Genomic DNA, 22,406 nt, shown 5'->3' on the forward strand with positions numbered 1-22,406 from the left:
TTCACAGAGAGAAGATTCAAAGGCAAACTGTCCTGCACCCTCTGGTATCGACTTGCAAATTAGCATCTGGAATCTAATTAAACAAGCTTAATGAAAGTAGCAGCTGAATGCTGCTGGAAAAGACAATGAGCTTTTCCCCCCTTCTCTGATAGATACTCTGTACTATTGAAGTTGGTCACCAAACACGTTGTGTGAGCACAGTTAAAAAAATTAGCATTTATTTGAAGAATAGAAACTGTTTTTCATTCTGTTATGCATTTGGCATGCTCTGGCGTCCCATGAGAGCCATGCCACAGCAGATAGTGCACAATATTTATAAATCCATGACAGGCAATAATAGCAACTTGAAAAATTCTTTTGCTAGAATCTCAAGTTGAGAGCTGCCAAAAGCTGAGAGGATCAGATCTGCAGTGGCAGCTGCTGTGCCCTACAGTTAGAATTCTAGACTTTGAAGACGCTCAACTTAAAGAAATGAAGACTGCAGGCTTAGCCAATTTTTGCAGGTTTCTAGAGCTCTGGCTCTCTGCCTTTTGAAGCTGAGTTACTGAAGCTCCTGCCGCTGCCTGAGGCAGGCTAGCACCACCAGGGTCCTTTCCTCCAGTCTTAGTGTGTCTCCACATGCTTAGTCAGTGCCAGCTGTGATGGCCCTTGCTCTGGTTGCAACACCGAGGGGTGAGCTCTTACCCTGCACCCTTCAGAGTGAAGCCACAAAGATAGATGGTGACATATACAAGTGCCACTTGAGCCATATGATTTATGAAGTCATATTTCATCCCCCGGCGAGTGCTGGCCTCTGGAGAAGCCCTTATAGATTGCTCAAGATGTGAGCCGCCGTCGCCCTAAAGGCTTGTGCCTCCCTCACAGACCTGATGCCAAACACCTAGCTGCCGAGGAAACAGAATTAATCTGTCATTGCAGGCAGCTGTAGATCCGCTTTAACTAATGAAGGAGTTGATACCAATGGGGTGTTCTGAGAGCAAAGCTTAGAGTAACTGTGTTTTTAAGTCAAGTCATAGAAATTCTGAGGCTGATGTTGCAGCCTCATTTGTGCTTGCAGATGGACAGTAGTGTGAGAGAACTTCATTATTTTGATTAAAAAAAAATCTGTTCAGCTTACAGATCGCATAGCACCAAAACAGAGCATGCCACCTGAGTTCAGAAGGGTCAGCTGGAGGGGGCAGGGGCCTCAGGAGCTTCGGCACTGCCAGTCTGTTTCTACTGTCTTCACCACAGGATGCTGGGCCCCAGGGGGGCTCCTCTGACCTACTCCCAACAAAGTGCTGGGAGGTACCTTCCATGGTGGTTCAAACAAAATCAACTGTAAAATATGGAAGCTGATTTTATTTTATTAAAGATTTTTTTTTTAATTATTCAACAGAAACATCACATAGTGATGACAATTGCAGCTATTTGCTCTACTGTCAGGCTTGATAACTCATAGCATGGAACAGATAGACAGGGTCTTTCTTTCCTCTCTCAGAGATGGGCCTCTGTCATGGTCATGCAGACAGACAACATAGCTGCTTCACGCTGAACACAGCGAGTACTCGCCCTTTTACTCCAGGGATGATGTGGAAACACGGTGGTCAGCAGTGGTTGGGGCTTAGGTCATGCCGTCCTCTGCTCTCAGCTTTTTGGGCTGTTTCTCAAATGGAGGTATCAGGAGATCAGTTACCTTGCCTGAGGTCAGCACAGCTGGTCAGTGAAGGAGTCTGAATCTGAACCCCGCTCAGGCTGATTTGAGGTGAACTCACTCACCCCCTGTTGCGCCTCTTCTGTGGGCCCAGAGCTCTCTGACATCTTTATCCAGGTGAGTGGAGGTGTGAATTGCTCCGGCTGTCCCCGTTCTCAGATGAGGGCTTATGACAGCGTGGAAAGCTGAACGCCAGTGTCGGAGGAGGTGGGTAGACCTCTGGTGAGCTCGGTGATTGGAAGGCACCCGTGAGCACGGGGTGTGAGGCTGGCAGACAGATCCTGTGAGAAGGCGTGAGCTGTGCCGGGTCCTGCTGCTGCTTTCTATACTGTGACTTTTTTCCCCCCAAGTTGTTTCCCCTAGATTTTAAAAATATCCTTGGGAGAGAGTTGTTTCTCTGTAGTTAGCTGAGGTATAGGGAGTGTAGGCTTCTTCAGATTTAATGATGAAACCAAGAAGTCTTTAAATATTGGTGAATGGCATTTGTCCATCTGATGCAAATCATGAATAACTTGAACCCAAAAAAAAATCAGTAATACTATTGTATTTGAATAATGAGGTGCTCTTTTTCTCCCCAACTGCCAAAACTTTTTAATCTTTGTCAACAATTGTTCTGTCCTCCGTCTTATTTCGGTTGCATCTGTGGGCTAGAAGCTCAGGAGCGCTGACAAGCGGCATATGAATTCCGTATTCATTAGTGATCTTGATCCAAATGCCTGTGTCCCTGCCACGGGGGCTCAGGTGTGGAAGCTGCGGGCTAATCCCACCAGCTGACATGCCGGGGCTTAATGACTCCGGAGGAAGGTGACCACTCGCTGGGAGGTTTGCTGGCGGAAGCCACGCAGCAGACAATGGAGATCAAGGAGGACTATCAGTGTTCAGCCCCTGCACCTTTCTGGGCAACGTGAACCCTGTTGACATCAAACAGAGTCTTAAGTAAATGCAGAATTTTAAAAAATAGGATCTGGCCCTAGACAACTCTTAGAGACGGTGATTCCCGTGTCTCTATTGATGGTGTTTAGCACTGTTTTCCTTGTGGCACTTTAATGATGTCACCTTAATGAGCTGAGCTCAACTTTCTTTTCCAAATTTTAGATTCTGAGGTTATATTTGTCTGGTTGTTATATTCATTTAGGTATCTTATGAATCTGGGGGAAAATATGTAGTGATAAACCAGATTCTCTTATTAAATGCTTTTAAGGAGTTATGCTGGTATTTTTGCTTATTGTGATCTCTGGTTTTTAGAAATTCACAGTTGGAATATGAGATTGTTGATTGAATGTGACATTTTTTTTGATATTTTGACTAGAAGTTCCTCTGTTCCAAAGAAGTTGGATGTCTTATTGTTACATTTATGTTATTTAATAACTGTTACATGATTCATTGAAGGGTACGATTTTGTGGATTTCAGTGTACTCACAGGGTTGTATAACCGTCAGCCCAGTTCTAGGATATTTTCATCACCTTCCACAGGAACCCCATCCCTTAGCAGTCATTTCCTCTTTTTTTTTCCTGGCTCTGGACAACAGCTGGTTACTTCCTGTCTTTACTCTTCTGGGGTGTTTTGTGTGAATGTTATGCACTCTGCAGCCTCTGGGGACTGCCTTATGCCCCCGTTGTTGTATTTTCACAGTACTTCATCTGAGTTATTGCCGGTCTCAGTATTTTGTTCCCTTGGTGGGGCTGAATGGCATTCCATTCTAAGGACATACCACGTTGTGACTATTTGGGTTGTTTGCGTGCTGGGGCTGTATTCATAACATCGTGTTAGGAACCTCACAGACACACCTCTGTGTGGCCACATGTGGCAGTTTCTCTGGACTGTGTACCTAGGAGCAGGATTGCTGGGTTGAGTGGTAACTTAGTGTTTAGCGTTTGCCACTGATGGTATGATGGTTCCAGGTTCTGCACATCTTTGCTAATACTTACCATCTGCCTTTTAAAATTTAATATCTCGGGCCCGGCGCGGTGGCGCAAGTGGTTAAAGGTCCTCGCCTTGCACGCCCGGGATCCCATATGGGCGCCGGTTCTAATCCCGGCAGCCCCGCTTCCCTTCCAGCTCCCTGCCTGTGACCTGGGAAAGCAGTTGAGGACGGCCCAAAGCTTTGGGAACCTGCACCCGTGTGGGAGACCCGGAAGAGGCTCCTGGCTTCGGATCGGCATAGTATCGGCCCGTTGCGCTCACTTGGGGAGTGAATCATCGGATGGAAGATCTTTCTCTCTGTCTCTCCTCTCTGTATATCCGCCTTTCCAATAAAAACATAATAAAAATAAATCTTAAAAAAAAAAATTTAATATCTCATTGTGGTTTAGATGGATTCCTTATTGATTAAATATGTACTATGGAAATGTTCAGCTGGAGCAATGGACTTCTTTGCTGGACATGGAAATAGTTGGATTTATTGCACATGCCCTTTTAAAAAATTAATTACTTAATTTGAAAGGCAGTTAGAGTCAGGAAAATTTTCCACCATTTGATTTACTGCTCAAATGGCTACAGCAGCTGGAGTTGGGCCTGTCTAGATCTAGGGGCCAGGCCCTTCTGCCTTCATGTCCCATGTGGACATAGGATCCTAAAGATTTGGGTCATTTTCTGCTTTGCCAGGTGCATTAGCAGGGAGCTGTATTAGAAATAGAGCGAGCACACTTACTGACAAACCAGGGTAGGGGGCGGGCCTGGTGGGGGTTATTGTGGGTCGCTTCAACTAGGCTGCAGCTCCCACTGGTTTATGTGGGGGCCAAGTATGTGCTGGGCAGAACCAGGCTGGACTGCAACACCCATTGGTTCCAGTGGAAGTCGGGAGTGAAAACAGAACCAACCCAGCAATTGCAACCAGCTGATTGCGGCAGTGGACCGTGCCAGGCCCTGTACTTGCTAGCACATACAAGAAGTTTCTTTGGAGCTCTTCCTAATCTAAAGGCTGGACTCAGAACCCTAACGAAGAAAAGAGAGAAGACAGAACAGGTCAACCAACCATCTTAGCTATGATGGACTATGTCAATCAGTGGATTTTTCAAAGACCTCATAGCGCTTGGAGTGGCAAGATTGACAGCAATTGATAACAGTTGCAATATCAAAACCACTTGAGCAAGAACCTCAGAGCATACCCTACATCCGGGACCTGGGGAGGGTGGGAAATTGGGTGGGCCTTCTCCCTTAATACCCCCCTTTAAACATGAAGGTAACAATGTGGAAAACATACTAGTATTATCCACTTTCCTGTAGCCCTTGAACCTTCTTACCCTAATTAACTATGCAAAGACTGTCAAAATAAAATTTTATAAAAGAAAAAAAAATCTTGAGGCCAGCAAAAAAAAAAAAAAAAGAAATAAGAGCGAGCATCCAGGACTCAAATTGGCACCTTGTGGAATGCTGGCACAGCAGGTGGAGGCTTTTCCTGCCAGACTGCACAGTAAAAAGTGCTAGTTTCAGAGGCTGTGTCTGAACTGGTTTGTGTCATTTGTTTTGGTTTTTAATTCCTATCTATTAGCTATCCTGCCTATTCAGCTCTTACCTGAAGCATTGGACATAGTAAATTGTGGCTGGATTGCTGGGTCAAAATATGTATTAATTTTCTCCCAATAACTTTCTCTCTGGCTTTATTTAGTGGAGAACATTCGGTTTTAGAGTTGTCAACCCTCAGGTAAAATCCCTAGGGCCCTCTATTAGAATTATTTCAAAGTGTTAACCAGCTAGTGTTAGGGATGAGCAGATACGGAAGTGTCGACATTTATGGTTTAATGGGTGATTGGGAGAACTGCCCCGTAGAGTAAGCTTGTAGATTAGATAATAGATATGCCATTGATGGTTACAGCCTCCCACCAGGGTCAAATACTTTGAAAGGTTTTTTTAAATTTGTGTGTATTCTTCGGGATTGGGATGTGCTGATGTCCTTGTAGGGAGAGACAGAGAGGACTAAACTGAGGTTGCCTCCATGCAGCTGTTTGCTCCTTGGCTTTGGTGAGATCTTACGGAGCAGTTTCACCTGCTGCTTCGAGAGCCAGTGTTGCAGAGTCAGCACAGCTTAGTCCTCCTTGCCTAGGGCCACTCCAGTGTCTTCCCCTGGTCACAGCAGTGGCTGCTTCTCATCACCACCCTTCCCCCAGGAGGATTCAGGGAAGAGGTGAAGAACACTGTAACGAGCCACCTTACTCTCATTTAGTCCCAGGAAATACAGAGCGGTTCAGTGGAAGGAGGTGGGGACAGAAGGCTGTAGTTTGCCAAGATCTCCATGAGCCTGAGATAGTTCCCTTGGGACATGACCTCTGGAATTCGGGAATCATGGGCCTGTTGCTGATTTTTCCCATTGAAGGCCTCTGTTTCCAATTTTCTTATCAGATAACAAAGGGAAAGCTACAAATGGTGTATTGGAATGGTTACTGACTTTGCTCATTTTCTATCAAAAATATGTGTCAACACTCACTTCCGTGTTCTCCTATCACCAGTATGTAACAAAATGCCTGCAGGGCCTCACTCTGTATTCCAGGGTGGCGCTGAAAGAAGCCATTCCGTGTGGTTGTAGAAATTCCTTCCCCAGCTGTTGGTAGCATAAACTGAAAAGGAGGGGTCATCTAACTCTGTGGTAGAGAGGTAATTAATGATGGTGCATTTCTTTGGAACAGATGTTTCATTTGAACTGTTTGTGCTTTACATTTTTCCTGTAGCTCTGAAATGTAGGGGAAATACCTAGGAGCAATATTTTGCCAAGTCTATTGCTTGCTGTACCCACCCCTCCGCACTCTGCTCCCCCAAATCCAGGAGACAGAATGCTGTGACTTTGTGCCCATGGGCAGTTTAATCAGAGTCAAGAGCTGGATTCCAGGGTAGTATTGAGTAGAATCATTGTTTGGTGACTTGTAGCTAAAAATTAAAAGAAGGTATTACTTCTAATAAAATACTCTGCCGCATGAATTCAAACAAAATGGGTTCTTTTGCCTTTTTCTTATCAAACTGAATTGACTACACTAACTTGGCTCTTAGATAATTTAAGGCGCTGAAAATGCTGCCTTTGTCTAGGCTTTTTCTGTTCCTGAAGCTAAGATTTGGAATTATCTTAGCTTCTTGGGAAAAGATCTAAACTCTGTTATCTGTTGATTCCATTCCATTTTGGAAATTATTTCATAAGAATTTTGAATCATAACCACCTATTGTGATGTGTCTTTTTCCTGGGAAAACCCTAATGAATTTTGCTCTTGGAGGGAGGCTGTGTTTCAAAGGCGGGAGGTCACTGTGGCTTGAGGCTTGCAAGCCCTGGAACAATGGATTTACACGTTTCTTGTACACAGGCTAGAAAAATAAAGCAGGAAAATATAGAATTGAGCGTTCCTGGATGGTAGCTTAGAATCATATAAGTTTTGCCTTGGCAGGTAATTTGGCATAAATTGTTAATGTAAATCTGGGTTAGTGGTGAAGATGTTATTTTAGTAAAAAAGATAAACTGCTGATTAATTCAGCATAGAACTCAATTACAAATTGAAAGTGTCTCTGCGGGACTCCCGGGCCCTAAAGACAGCAGATGTTGAATTGATACTCCAGCATATTTCACAGTAGTATGAAATATTAACATGGTTTATTGTACTTGTGTGGTGTACAATCTCAGAAAGGGGGAGTGGTGGGTCTGTGAGTGTGCAAAGCCACCTAGCATCACATGTCCGCTAATACACGCTGATGAGTGATGAAGAATTTTACAAAAGTTTGTTTTCCTCTTTCTTTTCCTTTTTTTTAATGCCTGGAAAAATTAAGTTTTAAATAACATTTGGGGCTAAATATGTAAATACAGTAGCAGTGTAGATTTACATTATATGTGGAGATTAACAAAATAAAAAAATAATAACCTTGTTAGCACAAGGCATTTAAATGTTAATTAAACGGGACCACTGCCCAGGAGAGCAGGGGACTTGGGGGCTTGGACCCAGTTTCCCTGATTTCGTCATCAGCTTCTCTGGGCGGATCTGTTGAAAATGCTGCTGTGCAGCTTCTGCCGGCTGAGCTGAAGCATATGGTACTTTTTTAGAATGTCCCTGTGTTTGCAGAGGCAGAAAAGTTTTCTTTCTAGCCAAAAAGAGGGGAAAGTGCTTCACAGTTTTCATCCATCTGTGTCAATGTGACCGGGGGGGGGGGGGGGTGTCAGCAAATTTGTATACTGAAAGATGTGAATGAACAGAACGGGCAGTGTTTGAAATCGTTGGCAATTCTGAAATAAAAGAGGGGTAGAATAATGGGCTTAGATGAGCTATTCCAAAGCCATTACTATTAGCGGCAGTATTTTAATGTATGTATGCATGTATTTTACATGACAGTCCACATCAAATGTAGGCTTTGCTAGTCCAAGTAAGCAGTTCCAGAGCTAGTCAGATGTTTATGTTAAGAACAATCATACCCTGGGTACCTTCCATTATGACAGCTTGTTCAAAAAGGTATTCTTTCTTAAAAACCTCCTAAGGCCCCTGAGCAGTGGCCGGAGGCAGTGGAAGGAGCGAGGAGCGGTTGGACGCGACCATTCCCAGAAGAGCGTAAAGGTTGCTCTTGGTGTCCCCTCATGACCCTTAAAAGCTGTTGACGGGAGGTGGTCCTTGAGAGATGCAAGGCGGACTCCCCCCAAGTGTAGTTGAACAAGGTCTCTGCCTGGTGAGGACCCCTTAGCCTACTGTAAATGGGGCTTGGTGAGTGGTCCCAGTGAGGGGGCAGTGAGTTGGTGCACAAGAGGGACTGCTGATGGGCTGTGTCTGTGGCCTTAAAGATGGCCACCAGGCACCCCGGACTCCTCACTGGGTGTTTCCTTTCTTTTTCTTTTTTTTTCCTTTTTCCTGTCTTGGGTTTTGAGGCAGACGAGTATCGCACAGAAAGGCACACAGGCTCCAGGTGTGACTTGTAGCTGTATAATCATGGAAGTTTGGACAGCTGAGCATATTTGGAAACAGGAAAACAAAACTGCAGACAGCGCCTCATGTTGCCTGGGTGGTCATTTCTGCAGTCACTGTGGCCTTTTAATTAGCATGGGCTCTTCAGCGGGAGGGCCGGCTGGAGCCTGGCATCGCTGTCCCTGCGTGTGAATATCTCATTCCAAAAGCTGCCACGTTCCATTAGAGGCGCTCGCGTTCAGCAGTGGGTGCGGGCGCCAGGTAGACTTTCAGATGTCCTTTGAGATTCATGCTGCAGTGTAATTGGGAGGTGCTGGTACTTAGTGTGTTGTGCAAGGCAGAATGTGAGATTACCTGCCGTAATGAGACCCCAGCAGCATACCTTAGGAAGGTAGTTAAGGTTTTAACCTTCACAGATACTGTTACTTGTGACTTTCTGTAGCTAATTTATACCACACTCCCCTAACTTGGAAAATGTGCACAAACACACAATGGTATGAATTGTGCTAAAGAGCTACTTTAAAATTCCACCTGGTGGTACAGATTGTTGGAAATATTTGCAATGAGCATTGTACCAATAGACTACAGTCACATCCTGGTAGTTGTCACCCTGTCATGACATTGGAATATTTGTGTGCTCGACATTGACCTAACACTGCAACTGCAGTGAAACCAGTGTGAAAGATTCAGGGACCCAGGTCTTAGATTTTGGTCCCTTAGCAGAAATGGTATCTAAATTTTTATTGGAAAATCGGATTTCCAGAGAAGACGAGATAGAAAGAACTTCCATTTGCTGATTCACTTGCTAAGTGGCTGCTACAGCTGGTGCTGAGCCTATCTGAAACCGGGAGCCAGGAGCTTCTTCCAGGTCTCCCACGCTGGTGCAGGGTCCCAGCGCTTTGGGCCGTCCTCGACTCTTTCCCAGGCCACAAGCAGGGAGCTGGATGGGAAGCTGGGCGGCCGGGATACGGGCCGGTGCCCATATGGGATCCTGGCACATGCAAGGCAAAGACTTTAGCTACCGAGCCCAGAAAGGAAGTCTTTTAACTCAGCTGATTGGGCTTAGGCGTAGATGACAGGCTTCATGTGACCATGGTTTTTTTTTTTTTTGCTACGGTGTAACCCCTTTTGTTCCAGTTGGGTCTCTGCCAGCCCTTCAGGGGCATGTTGGGGCACTGCTGGCAAACTGCTGGCCAGCCTGCAAGCTTGGGATTGCCTCTCTGAGCTGCTTCCTGCCCCAGACTGTCACTTTGACTCTGGTTGAGTTAAGATTTATGATTAGCAAACAGCCTGATAATGAAATTAAATTAAATGCTATTTTTTTTAAATTGACATACAATAAGTTTGACTTGCTCTGTGTGCTGAGAAGTTTTCAGCGTGCTTTGTAGGTGATGTGAACATGGAGCTGCAGTGCTGCAGTCTTTGGCCAGTGGATGCCGTGCGGTGGGCTCGAGGGCTGCCAAGTGTAGTGAGGCAGAGCAGCCCCTGGGTGTTGGGAAGGCATGATTTAAGCAGTGTGCGTGTACTTGTGAAGTAAGTAGGGCAGAGTGCTTCAAAAGAGGAAATGTGGGTGGCTTACTACAGGTACAGCGAATTAAGGACTGGACAAGCATTGTCAGTATTTTTTTTTTTTTTTTTTGAGGCCTAAGAGTTCAATTTGGAAGTTCAACGAAACCATGAGTGTGGAGCTGGACAAGTCCTCTCTCCTCCTCCCCTGTTCAGGGATTTGTACAATGGGGGAGAGGGAAATACCATCTTAAAGGGTTGTTTTAAAAAGCAAGTGGGAAAATGCTTTGCCCCGAGCCTGCCTGTGGTAAATCGAAGTCTTCCTCCAGCCTATTTGAATGCAATTTCTAGCAAACTGGAGAGGAAATCTGGGTGGAGTTTGCACATGCAAACAACCCTCAGTGCTCAGGGTTTCTCAGCGTGCGATGCACAGGCCAGTGGGGACAGGAGTCAGGGGCCTGCGGGTAGAAATGAAGCCCGCCAGGCCCTGTTTCTGCCGCTCTGCTGCCCTCTAGGGCCCTGCCTTGCCGGGGGCAGTCCCTCACATCCACATTCTCCCTTGGAGCTTCCCACTACCTTTGTGCATTTGCCCCCCAGTCAGCCAATCACTTGTGCTCTGGTACCCTCCAGGGGCCAGACACAAGCTGCTGAGAGCCCCTTGGCACCCAGGAAATGGCATGTGTAAGTTAAGCTCAGGGTTTTGTGTTGTTTTATTTCTCCCAGAATTACTGCAGTAGACTTTGAGTAGCTCTAACTCTGTCTTTTACCTTCTTTTGTTTCACTGTTATGGGTACCAGTTGCAGAAGCTTATTACCAGTGTCTAGAAAACAGTTAAGATAATCATAGTCTCTTGCATACCTGCTAGAAGGGAGCCGCCTGAAAGTCACAGATGGCCTTTGTGTGAAGGCTGCTGGCTGCTCAGGGCGTACAGGCAGTTCCTTCCTCCCTCCCCTGGAAAGGGCCTCCAGGAGGCTCCCTCCTCCATCTCTCCTGGGGAAGGCTATTCATTTCTTTTTCTTAAGATTTACTAATTTGGGCCTGGTGTAGTAGCCTAGTGGCTAACGTCCTCGCCTTATACATGCCAGGATCCTATCTGGGCACTGGTTCTAATCTTAGCAGCCCTGTTTCTCATCCAGCTCCCTGGTTGTAGCCTGGGAAAGCAGTGGAGGACGGCACGAAGCCTTGGGACCTTGTACCTGTGTGGGAGATTGGGAAGAGGCTCCAGGCGCCTGCCTTCAGCTCAGCTCCGGCCGTTTTGGCCACTTAGGGAGTGAACCAGCGGATGGAAGATCTTTCTGTCTCTCCTCTCTGTAAATCTGACTTTCTAATAAAAATAGTTGAAAAAAAGTTTATTGATTTTTACATAGATAGAAAGAACTCTCCCATTCACTGGTTCTTTCACCACATATTCTAAATTGCAGGGGTTAGGCCAGGTCCAAGTTAGAAGCTAGGAGTTTCTCCTGGGTCTCCTGGGTGGACAGCAGGGGCCCTAGCACTTGGGCCATCCTCCGCAGCTTTTCCCAAACCCTAACAGAAGGCTGAATTGGAAGTGGAGCAGCAGGGACATGAACTACACTGGCACTCATATGGGATGTTGACATGATAGGTGACAGCTTTAAGCACTGTGCTACGACTACTCAGTTCTAATCATTTTCTCGTTTTCTGTCTGTGGCCTTTCCTTTCCCACTATTTTGAATTGCAGTTTCAAAAAGTACAGATTGAATTACATTATTTCCCAGTTAAAAACCCACTGTTATTGTGAAAAGCTGGCTCCATGGCTTTGAGGTTGGCTGGGATCCAGCCCTACCCAAGTACTTCCCTGATGTCCACACCTTCCTCCTGTAGCACTCCTGGCCTGCCATCACCATCATCCTGTAAGTTTGGCAGGTTTTCACTCATTTATCCTCTGCAGCCCCGCTCATTGTCATCACGCTGAGTGCCAGGACACATTGTGGTGTGCCTGTCCTCCCAGCCCAGCCTGCCGCCAGCACAGCGCCTGCGAAGTGTGCTGCTTGCTGAGCTGAGCTGGCCAGGGCATTGCATCATTTGGGACCATCCTGAGAGTCCCTGCGGTGCGGAGGCTCTGCAGTTTCTTGGGCCGCTCACTGTTCCTGCACCTGGGGAGCCTGCCGAGGGGCTGGGCAGGAGGACTCAGTCAGCCCCAGGCTCCCACGTGTGCCTGCACCTGGCTCAGCTCACTGGGCTCCTGCTGGCCTCATACTGTGGTTGCAGACTCGCTTCCAGTAAGACCAAATTTCTGTCATCATCCTTTTCTACCCCTTCTATCTATCTTTTTTACCCTGTGTGACCCATGAAACAGCTTGACGTAGTTTTTTCGTGCTGTTCTCAGGTGCTCCCCCCTCAGGGTTTGCGCTGGATGCACGCAGAGAGGTGGAGACGGGACTGGGGTCTTAGGTCTGTCTTGGGCAGCTTGGTGAGCAGTTTGAGGCTTGTGAGCATTTTCTCACTTTCTTTAAAATCAGTCATTCTTGGTTTTTAGGATTTTTTTTCTCATCTAAGGAAATGCAGCCTTAGAAATCTGTATTTGGGTATACATATGCCGCGACCATGGGTTTCTGCTTGTGGGAAGCTCTCTTAGTTTTCTTTGCTCTAGAAGCCCGGGGATTTTTCTTTCCTTTCCCTGTCACCTGTTGCAGCAGAAGCACTTGCTCGCCAGTGATTCTCCTAATGCTGTGATGGGCAGCATAGACTGTGCCCCAGGCACTGAGTGGTGTCGGCTTAGGCGCAGAGCTGTGGGGGCTGCCAAGCATTCCTTTCTCTTAGACTCTAGAACTTGCTGACAAACCTGTCTGTAAAGTTGGTGTCAGGGGCATCCTGTGCTTTCATCTCGGCCTGCAGCTCAGGAAGAGTCACCCTGTGGTCCTCCAGGGCCTGCCTCGCTCTGTGCCAGCCTTTTCTGATACCATGTGACCTGACACCACCTTTCCTGGCTGTGCCTTGGGACAGGCCTTTCTGGCCATGAAGCCCTCTTGCTGTCCTATACCCACTTGGCATTGTCTAGAGGTCCTGGTGCTGTGCTAGTGCAGGTGTGTGAACACACACATACTTTCCCTGTGGAATGGAGAGACGGCAGCAGTTCAGACCTAAATGACCTGATGCTCGCAGCCTCGCTGCTGTGTTTGCAGCAGCATGGCTCAGATTCCCAGTGTTTGGCAAGCGAGCCATGTCTACCAAACAGATGACACCAAACCTCAAACTCATAATATCAGTCTGAAAACCATGAAAGATGAGCTTTTTCTACTGTGCGAGACGTGGCTACACGTGGGGCACCTAAGGTCTGTTAGCCAATGTGGGAGATCACCGCTTGGTCGCACGGGGTGGGCTATGGTCACTTTTTAGACGCTTTTTGGAGCTGCTTAAATTTTATTCAGCCATCAGCCGTTGATGACTCCTTCAGGCCTTCAGTGGAGTGGTTGGTACTCAGCCTGTCCATGCATGGATACCTTTTGCTCCTGTGTTAACAGTCTTGGAAAGGTCCTGTGGGACAGGTCCAGATTCGGATTTGTGCTCATTTGATACTGCTGTCATAATTGGAGTTTGGCAGAATCGTGCTCACATTTGAAATTACTGTTTCATTTTATGTTTGCTGACGGAAGTGCCAAGCACTGTGCTAGTTGCCTGGGATAGGAGGAGGAGCTTGTGGTGTACCCCCTGAGGTGCAGAATCTTGGTCCGATCTTGCTGGAGTCTAAACTCTCCTGGAGCCCACCTTGGCAGCTGCTCTGCTGTAGGATCTTCTGCTGTCTGAGATCACTGGCAGAGGAGCGTGTGTTTCAAGATGTATTTGGGCTAACTATTTCTATTCTTGTTCAGCGTTCTTCAATACTTGAATTGACTGATTTATAGAAGTTGTGTGTGTTTGCAGTACACAAGCATTATCTAAATTGAGTTAGGTAAGATGGGCATTACCTCGCACTTCTTGTGACTGACACTTAAACTTTGCTCTTCAGGGCTGCGCTGTAAGACACATTGTTATTATCTGTGGTCACCACATTGTTAGCAGATGTATCCTTTCCGCCCAGCTGAAATTTTGTATCCTGTGACCCCTGTGATCCACACTTCTGCCCAGATGGCCATGAACTAGATACTAGCAGGTGGGAGAGTTGCTGCAGGCTGTGAGATCAGCTCCATGCCATCCACATTCCTGTGCTTGGAGCCATCGCAGAGATGGGAATAGAAGGCCCTTGGAAATCGGCTGCCAGCCAGCCCTGTTCTTCAGGGGGGCTTTCTGCTCCCCTTACATCAGCTGCTCAGCTACATAAAACAATATATTGCTGGCTAATGATGGAATTTTACTTTTTAAATTCTTCAGAAAAATCTTGTTACAAGCTGATGGAAGGACATTTCAAAGCTACATGCAGGATAACTGTGAGGTTTGCAGTCAGATTCAACGTTTTGCCTACTTCACTGCAAGCAAAGAACTGTTCCGCATGCATACTCAAACAGTCACAAGGAGAGGTTTATTTAGGGAGAATTAATTTGGTGCTGAGCTGTCCAGGGTGCCTGTGGGGTGACACACCTGCATTTTACCCTGGTGACATTCCCAGTCTCAAAATCACCTTAGTGAGATGAGAAATTCGATCGTAGCCACAGATGAGAATAATGTGGAGAAGTTTCTTTGCAGTACTATTTTGGACCTGCACCGCAGCGGATGCTGAGGTAATCTATCAGTTTGTGAGTATCTACAAAATGCAACTCTCTAGATAACAGGTTTAAAGTAAAGATTTAATGCAGCCTCCATCTCCTGTGATGTTGCAGTGACAGTTTAAAACTCATTCTCTAAATCTCAGCAGACTTTATAGCCAGCAGTGGGCCCATAGAAAGTTTAATAGCATTACAACACATAAATCATCTTTTAAAGATGCTACTAGTAGCTCCAATATTAAATGCAGACAATCGCCTGTGTTATAAATAATTTATCAAACACCGTTTCAGATTAGCCTTCCATGCTGAGTTATTTATTTTAGCCTTTTCTGTACGATTCCTAAGGCACTTTTTGAAAGATCCATTACTGGTCAGTTTAATGAACTTGGGGGTCTGTTTTGTCCCCTCAAGCACTCGGGTACAGCTGTGGTGACCATTACGTGGCCGATGCAGACCTCTTTGTGCCTTTTACAAGTGCTGCCCATTTGTCATGTAGCGGTAAATGGAGCTGCACATTGGAGTCCAGGGACACATTGTGCTATGCAGTGATGGAGACAAACAGATAGCTCTATAAAGTGCGGCTTGTCACAGCTGACTCGCAGTACAGTACATCACTCTCAGTGTAATCTCATTTAAGAAGCAGGGCTGGCCCAGGGGACTGATATTCCCAGTTAGTTTGGTCTTTGTAACCATAAAGCAGGAAGTGTTCCTTTTATATTCTCTGAACTTTTAGGGAGTGTGCTTTTTTGCTTGGATTAATTATTACAGGAACTTCTCCCTGACACAGTGTGAAGAGCTGTCAGCAGGTTTCTTTGGACCTCCTCCTCCTCCTCCTTCTCCTGGCCATGGGCTTGGCACAAGGCAGTTGCTGCGTGAGATAAGCTGTGTTCTTAGGAGCCCTCTGGTTTGCCTTATTAACTAAGTTCCCAGTTATTAAGCTAATGGGTATGTGCCAGGCACCATTACAGGTGCTTTCTGTACTTGGTTCTGATTTTTCAGTGATCCTGTGACGTACTATATATATATTTAATATCATATTACAGAGGAGGAGGGTGAACTCAGAGTGGTAAAATGCCTTGTCCCAGATGGCACAGTCGTAAGTAGGAGACTTGGAATGCAAACTTAGCCTGCCTATCTACAGGCACAACTGACAGGTAACCTTGAACCTGGGTCATGGAAAGCGAAGCTGCCTTTGACCTTTAGGGGGCCAAGTCCTGCTGCTCTGGGTGCAGACTGAACCCCAGTTCCCTTGTGACTTGCAAAATCAATCCATGAGCAGCTGGTCAGGCAGGACGCTGGCCTGGCGGTGGGACAGGTCACATGTGGGCCTGACCAGCTGTGGTCATGAACTCTGCCACACTCCAGTCAGAGCATCTCGGTGACAGCTCTCCCCAGTCCTCGCAGTTCCTCCACACCCTCCAGAAAAGCCAAGTGTGAATTCCCCATGAGGAATGAACCCTATAAAGGAAGAAACAGTAGGTCAGAAATATGGTGTCATTAAGCACAAACACTGTTTAATTTTGAATTTCCAGTGGAGAAGAAGCAATGTGGATATACCTAGTCCCATGTGTGCATCTGTCTGGGATCATGTGTGGAACAGTGTTGTCAAATAATGAGCACGTGAGGTGGTGCTGAAGGATGATGGTCTGCAGGATGATTTGCTGAAGGCACACACTAGCAGCTGGGTGACTTTCCCCCTTTCTGTATTGTGAGGGGTATGGGTGGTGATGGTGTGGAATACGTGGGGTGAGCTCTCCGAGCATCGGGTGCATCGTGGAAATGCTGCTCGCGTGTGGCCAAGCGGCAGGAAGGTCCTTCCCGGGGATATTTGGGCAAGCCTTGTTGGAAACATGTTTTTCGTTCCCAGTGGAAGTGACCACTAGGGCAGCTGTTACTTGGCCGAATGAGACCTTGGCAATCAGCTTCCTTCCTTCCTCTCTTGTCTTGGGTCTGAGGACCTGTGGGTGTGGGGAGTGACATGGCCTGTTTCAGGGACCTGCTGCCCATCATTGTGCCTGGCCGGGGAACCTCCACAGCCCACCAGCTGCTGTGGCCTCCTAGCTATAGAACCTGACCTGGCACCTCTGCTGTGTACTGGCCATGTGACCCTCTGTCAGTGTCAGCCACAGAAGGTATTTGGGGGCGGGGAGTGCCTTCCCCCAGGATTGGCACTTTACACTCTGGGTGCCCATCCCACAGTATCGGCAGGCCTGTGTTTAGGAGAGGGCTGGGTGATGGCGGGGAGACATGGAGTTATCTTCCCTAGAATCAGTGGGGCGAAAAGATGTATGAAAGATGTAGATTCCCATTTCCTAAGTCTTTACACTTAAACAGCACATATGATAATTTGATTATAAACCAAATTATACATAATATATTTGAAAATTTGCACATTCTAAAGTTTTATCAGTTATCTGCTTACATTATAGGATGTTTGCAAAGTAGAGTGTAACTCATGTGATCTCATAGTGCCATCAGCTTTCTGGTGTGTGTGCTCAGTTGGATCAGTTGGTGCTAGAATTAGACATGCATCTTGAATATGATGTGTATGTCTTAGTGTCCTTTAAATCTTTCCCATTCTTATTGTCCCCCCCCCCCCACACACACAAAATAAAAACTTGGGAAATGTATTTTGTTTGAGAGGCAGAGAAGAAAAGTCAGCTATAGAAAGAGAGAGACTGAGGCCTAGAGACCTTGCATTGTCTGTGAAAGGGCAGCCCGAAGCTGAGAACTCAGTCCAGCTGCGTGATGAGCCACATCACCGAGTCATCTTCACTCTTGCCTACCAGGGTCTGCACCAGCAGGAAGCTGGAGCGAGGAGCTGCACTGGGGGTGAACCTAACCATTCTTAGTTATCTTAACTGGGGTTTTAGCTGCTCCAGTAAATACCAGACCCTGTTGGAGAAACTGGAAGCTGCAAGCCACCATGCTGCAGGTGTGATGTGGGTGTCATCAGGTGCAGTCAGCTGGTTCTGCAAGGCAGCAACAATGATGAGGAAAGAGGATCATGGCGACGAGGGTGAGGAGCTGGTAGACCAGGAGCCGGGACATAAGCAGGGTACTCACAGTGTGCACACACCTGCGCATACCCAGTGTCAGGTAGCAAGGGACACTCATTGGAATGGGGTCACATTTGATCTGGCAATGGTTGGATTTTGGCTTTTTGATGTGGTGGCTTCAGCAGCTGCCATCTCGCCCAAGACGTTTTCTTTGCCACCTGCCCTGATTTCTGGCAAGGCTTTTTGGTTCCAACAGCTGAGAATCCCAGAAGAGAATTTCTAATCAGAAGCCCCTGTTTGAATGCATTCTTCTGAGACTGGCTTTACTAGCCTCACACTGGTACCACTCAGGAAGGGGGGGGGGGCGGGTGTAAAGCTGGAGGTTAAAGATCAAAATAACCAGGAGCCCCTGCTGCTGGTTTGTCGGGATCCTACTTCCACAGCGCCTCGTCCCTCCTCCTCTGAGTCTGTAGAGGGCGCTCATGCTCTTGGAATCCCTGCCTGGCTGGGGGCAGGCAGAGAAGCCAGAGCATGGAGGGGGCCCAGACCTGCCTGCAGCTTTAGGCAGGGGACTGGCGTTGGAGGACCTCAGCTGCGACGCTGGGTGGGGCGTTGTCTTCCTCTGACGGTATGAGCCAACATCCCGTGGGCTGAGCTGGCAATCCCCAGGTCCCTGAGGATTGAGGGTGCTGTGAACAGATTAGTCCTTCCTCTGGGAGGTTGGTTCATAAAGAGCTTGAACTTGGTGTCCTCCAGGTGCTTCCAATCTAGTGTTTGGTCCTGCTGCTGCTTCCTGAGTACCTGCCGCACAGCATATCTGCAGCCCTCCTGTTGAGGCTTCACTCACCCGGCCATGGTTGGTGCGGTTCCTTCTGCTGTGTTGGTAGTTTGTATCCCTGTGCCATCACTGTACTCACCCCCTCCCCCCACCTGAGTGTCAGGCCTCTGGGTCCCTTTGCTGTCTGCAGACCTGGATTGGTGCAGAGCCCGCCTTGGTCACCAGTCTCTCTTCAGACCTAGACACACTGCCTGGGGCCCAGCAAAGGGACGTAGGTGGAGCTGCCTGGAGAGGCGTTGGTGGAGAGATGGACTTCAGAGATGAGGCTCATTCTGCTCTGGCTGCTGCTGTGGTGTGTTCTCACACTGCATGCTCATGTTCTCTGTTTGGTCCCAAGGAATTGTTTGAGCCAGTGTTGGATATTTTGAGTCAGGATTTAGCACACTAAGCCCAGGGCTAGATGCAGCCCACCACCTATTTCTGTGGTATGGTTTTACTGGAACACAGTCTATGTATGTGTGGGCTGTGCATGGCTCTTCTGTGCTGCCCTGATGAGTACCTGTGATGGAGACTTGATGTCCATAAAGGGCCTGCTTACTGGCCCTTTCCAAGTGTGCAGACCCCTGTTTTAGGTGGCTCAGGCCTCTGCTCCATGGTGACTGTCACCTACCTACAAAGCAGTGTGCTGAGCGGGGAGTGCCTGGGGAAGGGGTTTGGAGGGCCCAGGGCTATGATGTGTAGTGGCTGAAAGCCTGGGGGCAGGCCCCCGGGGCTCCTGGGGCTCACCCACGCACAGCCCTGGCAGGAGAGCAGTGCTGACTGCCAAAATCACCTGGGCACCCCAGGGGCCTCCAAGCAGCCCTCCCATCTGGTGCTGGGCTCACTGTTGTTGCTCTCTCACAGGAGGAGGAAGCCAAGAAGCTGGTGAGCGAGGCCATCGCAGCGGGCATTTTCAATGACCTGGGCTCTGGCAGCAACATTGACCTCTGTGTCATCAGCAAGAGCAAGCTAGATTTCCTCCGCCCGTACACAGTGCCCAACAAGAAGGGGACCAGGTGAGCGAAGGTGGTTGTGGCTTGTGGGCCACCCTGAGATCTCTGTAGCAGCTGCGTGGGTGTCTGCAGCTGTTTCCCACGCTGAGTGAACCCGGGGTTCTCGGGTCATGCACAGAGCCACCAGAGTCCCTGTTGGCTGCTGTTGGCGAGATGCTGTGATTAGTAAGATGTTGGTGGGAGAAGTGAAGTGGGCTGGAATGAGCCTTGGCTGGTGTGGGGTTAGAGGGTTAAGTGTTTGGATTCTGTGAGCGGGGTGTGCTGTCCAGAGCAGCTGGCCTCGGAGCGGCAGGGCAGTTGTGAAACCTGTGGTATTTGCTTGCCAGAAGTCATACCACTTAGTCTGCTGTCTGCTGCAGGGCCATGGTGGCTCCTCACCTTTCCCCGGAGCAGCTCAGGCAGCAGCTCCCCGTGCTGTACCTCCAGCCACTTTCCTCTGAGCCCTGGTAGCAAGGCCAGAGGCCGTCAGGCACCTTGCCTACTGGAATGCACGCTTGAGCACCCACCACGCAAATTGCGGTCCAGTCAGAACTCAGTCTCGTGAACAGAGCATCCTTTGCTAGCAGTGTATACTTGGTACACGCTGTGTCCGGCTGATGGGATAGGGCAGCCTAGCAGAGAGCTCTTGTCCAGGGCTTGGGGAGTGCCAGTGGCCCCTGGGTGACCCATCTGCCTTCCTGTCTTTAATGTGCTGCAGCTAGACCATTAAAGTGCAAGGGATTCCTGGGGCTTGGGGCAGGCAGCATGTTCATGGGGCACCAGTGGCAGGATAGGGGGAGATAGCTGTGCCCTCTCCAGGGTGACCAGTGTCTGGATGAGGATTCCAAAAGCGCAGTCTGAGGGGCTGGGAAGCAGCATAGTGGTTGCCTGGGGAGCCCGTGCTCAGCGTGGAGTCTTACAGAGAGCAGCAGCTGGTGCTTCCTGCCCCTGGGGCTCCTTTCCCCACTGCCCTGGAGAGCAGGATGTGTGTAGCCCTCCGCCAAGAGGCTCTCCCAACTGGGGCAAAGCCAGGGGTAAGGCCTTGGCAGGTGTCCCATGGACAGCAATGCTCCCTGACAGCAAGGTGCTACTCACACGTGTCAGCCAGGGCCCCACCCCATGGCATGAGCAGTATCTTCACACCTAGGGTGGACATACTGTCAGGTGGCTGCTGCAGTGTGAGGCATGCGGAAGAGGGCAGGGGGAGTGCTGCCTGCTTCCTTTCTGAGCCTACATGCCCATCTGAGAGGATAGGAGTTCCAGCATACGGGCACGGCACAGCCAGTGGCCTCACAGTCCCAAGTCCCAGTGTGAGAATTAAGTTGGGAAGTTTTTATTCAGTGCCTTTTGCTCAGAGAAGCCTGGCTGGCAGTACATTGTCCCAAGGAGGGTGCCAGGTGTAACCAGGGCCTGCAGGGGCTGAGATCTCACCTTTGCTGGAGAGTGATCTAAAGTGGCAAGCTCTGAGTCTGACTCAGGTCATTGTACTGTCTGTGTGACCTGGTGTGATGTTGTAAGTGAAGCCATCTGTTGCTGAAGAGGATGGCAGCAGTTGAATGACCGAGTCTTAATGGGCACTTGGAAACAGAGGACCAAGCAGTCTCCTGCCCATATCAGGGACAGGGAGGTGTGAAAGGACCACAGTGCCACAAAGTGCCAGATGTTCTGGCTCATCGCCTGTTCATAGGGTCAAGATGCTCACTGTGGGGTCCCACTTTGCAGCACTGAAGTGCTCCCACGCTTTGTAGCTGGAGAGGTGGCATCCCTCCGGGCCACAGAGCTTGAGCCTGGAGAGTGCTTGCCCTGGCACTGGACCTGGCAGTAGGAAGTGAATCCTAACTGCACGCTTCTGTTTGCCTCTCACTAGGTTTGGCCGGTATAGGTGTGAGAAGGGGACCACGGCAGTCCTCACTGAAAAAATCACTCCATTGGAAATTGAGGTGCTGGAAGAGACAGTCCAAACCATGGATACTTCCTGAAGGGCGCAGGAGTGGCGGGTTACTGCTGGAGGAGCTGGAGGGCATTGGCAGTCCCCGAGGAAACACTTGCTTGACTGAGGTTTGCTGAATGAAACCCAATAAAACATGGAGACCTGATTGGGTGGCTGAGGCCTGAGACTGTGTGGTTTGGGGGGGACTGTGGCCTCCCTTTGAACAGTGGCAACCATCTGCAGCAGAACTGACCTTGCCTGTGGCAGGGCCCACGTGGGGTTTTCCTTCAGAAAGGCTTGGGGCAGCCCTGAGCTGCTGGTGTCCTTTAGCTCTTCAGGATGGTGCGTGCAGCACAGCAGCCTTGGACCCCAGGGGCGGGAGATGAGCAGCTGCAAAGGCGGGGCTCACATGGACTGGTTCTGAATGCTGAGACCAGGTGGGTGGGCAGTTGGCCAGAACTCAGGAATGTCTTGGGTCTTCTGGGTTTTTAGTAACTTAGACATGGTCTCTGACCCAACACACTCAGGTTGCTGCTGACGGCTGCAACTGTTATGCTCTAGAGGGGTCTCCCATTTTCTTGGCCTGGAGAGGGGGTGACAGCCTGCCTGTGTGTCTGGGCAGACCCTTGAACACTGCATGCAGGGTGTTTGCAAAATCTGTCTGGAATTAGAAGAACTCTTGATGGTGGTGAGTGCTGGGTAGGAGACAGGACTTAATCCTCCCCTGGAGAGAACGTTCCAGAGTGAGCCCACTCACTGGAAATGGCAGGAGTGGGCTGGGGAGAGCTCCAAGGTTAGTAGGGCATTAGCTTGGCTGATGTGTACCACTAGTAATTTGAGGAGCTTAAAAAAATTCCAGGATTACTCAATGTCTGGGGGGCCCTGGCAGGGGTGTTTATACAGGCTTCCTGAGAAACTAGACAGCTCAGTCCTTTAGTCTAGAA

General features: G+C 48.6%; 1 protein-coding gene across 1 annotated transcript in view; it reads left to right on the top strand.

Annotated features, from left to right (window-relative positions):
• PSMB7 (proteasome 20S subunit beta 7) overlaps nucleotides 1-21,628 on the top strand; it is a 53,450-nt gene extending 31,822 nt beyond the window's left edge. Inside the window, exons 7-8 of the mRNA XM_040963728.1 lie at nucleotides 19,405-19,556; nucleotides 21,400-21,628. Coding sequence (XP_040819662.1) covers nucleotides 19,405-19,556; nucleotides 21,400-21,511 — 264 coding nt within the window. The 3' untranslated portion in view covers nucleotides 21,512-21,628. The remainder of the gene's footprint in view (nucleotides 1-19,404; nucleotides 19,557-21,399) is intronic.
• The last annotated feature ends 778 nt before the right edge of the window (nucleotides 21,629-22,406 follow it).

The sequence above is a fragment of the Ochotona curzoniae genome, unplaced genomic scaffold, assembly GCF_017591425.1.
Source record: "Ochotona curzoniae isolate NIBS_2020 unplaced genomic scaffold, NIBS_Ocur_1.0 scaffold_3208, whole genome shotgun sequence".
NCBI lineage: Eukaryota > Metazoa > Chordata > Mammalia > Lagomorpha > Ochotonidae > Ochotona > Ochotona curzoniae.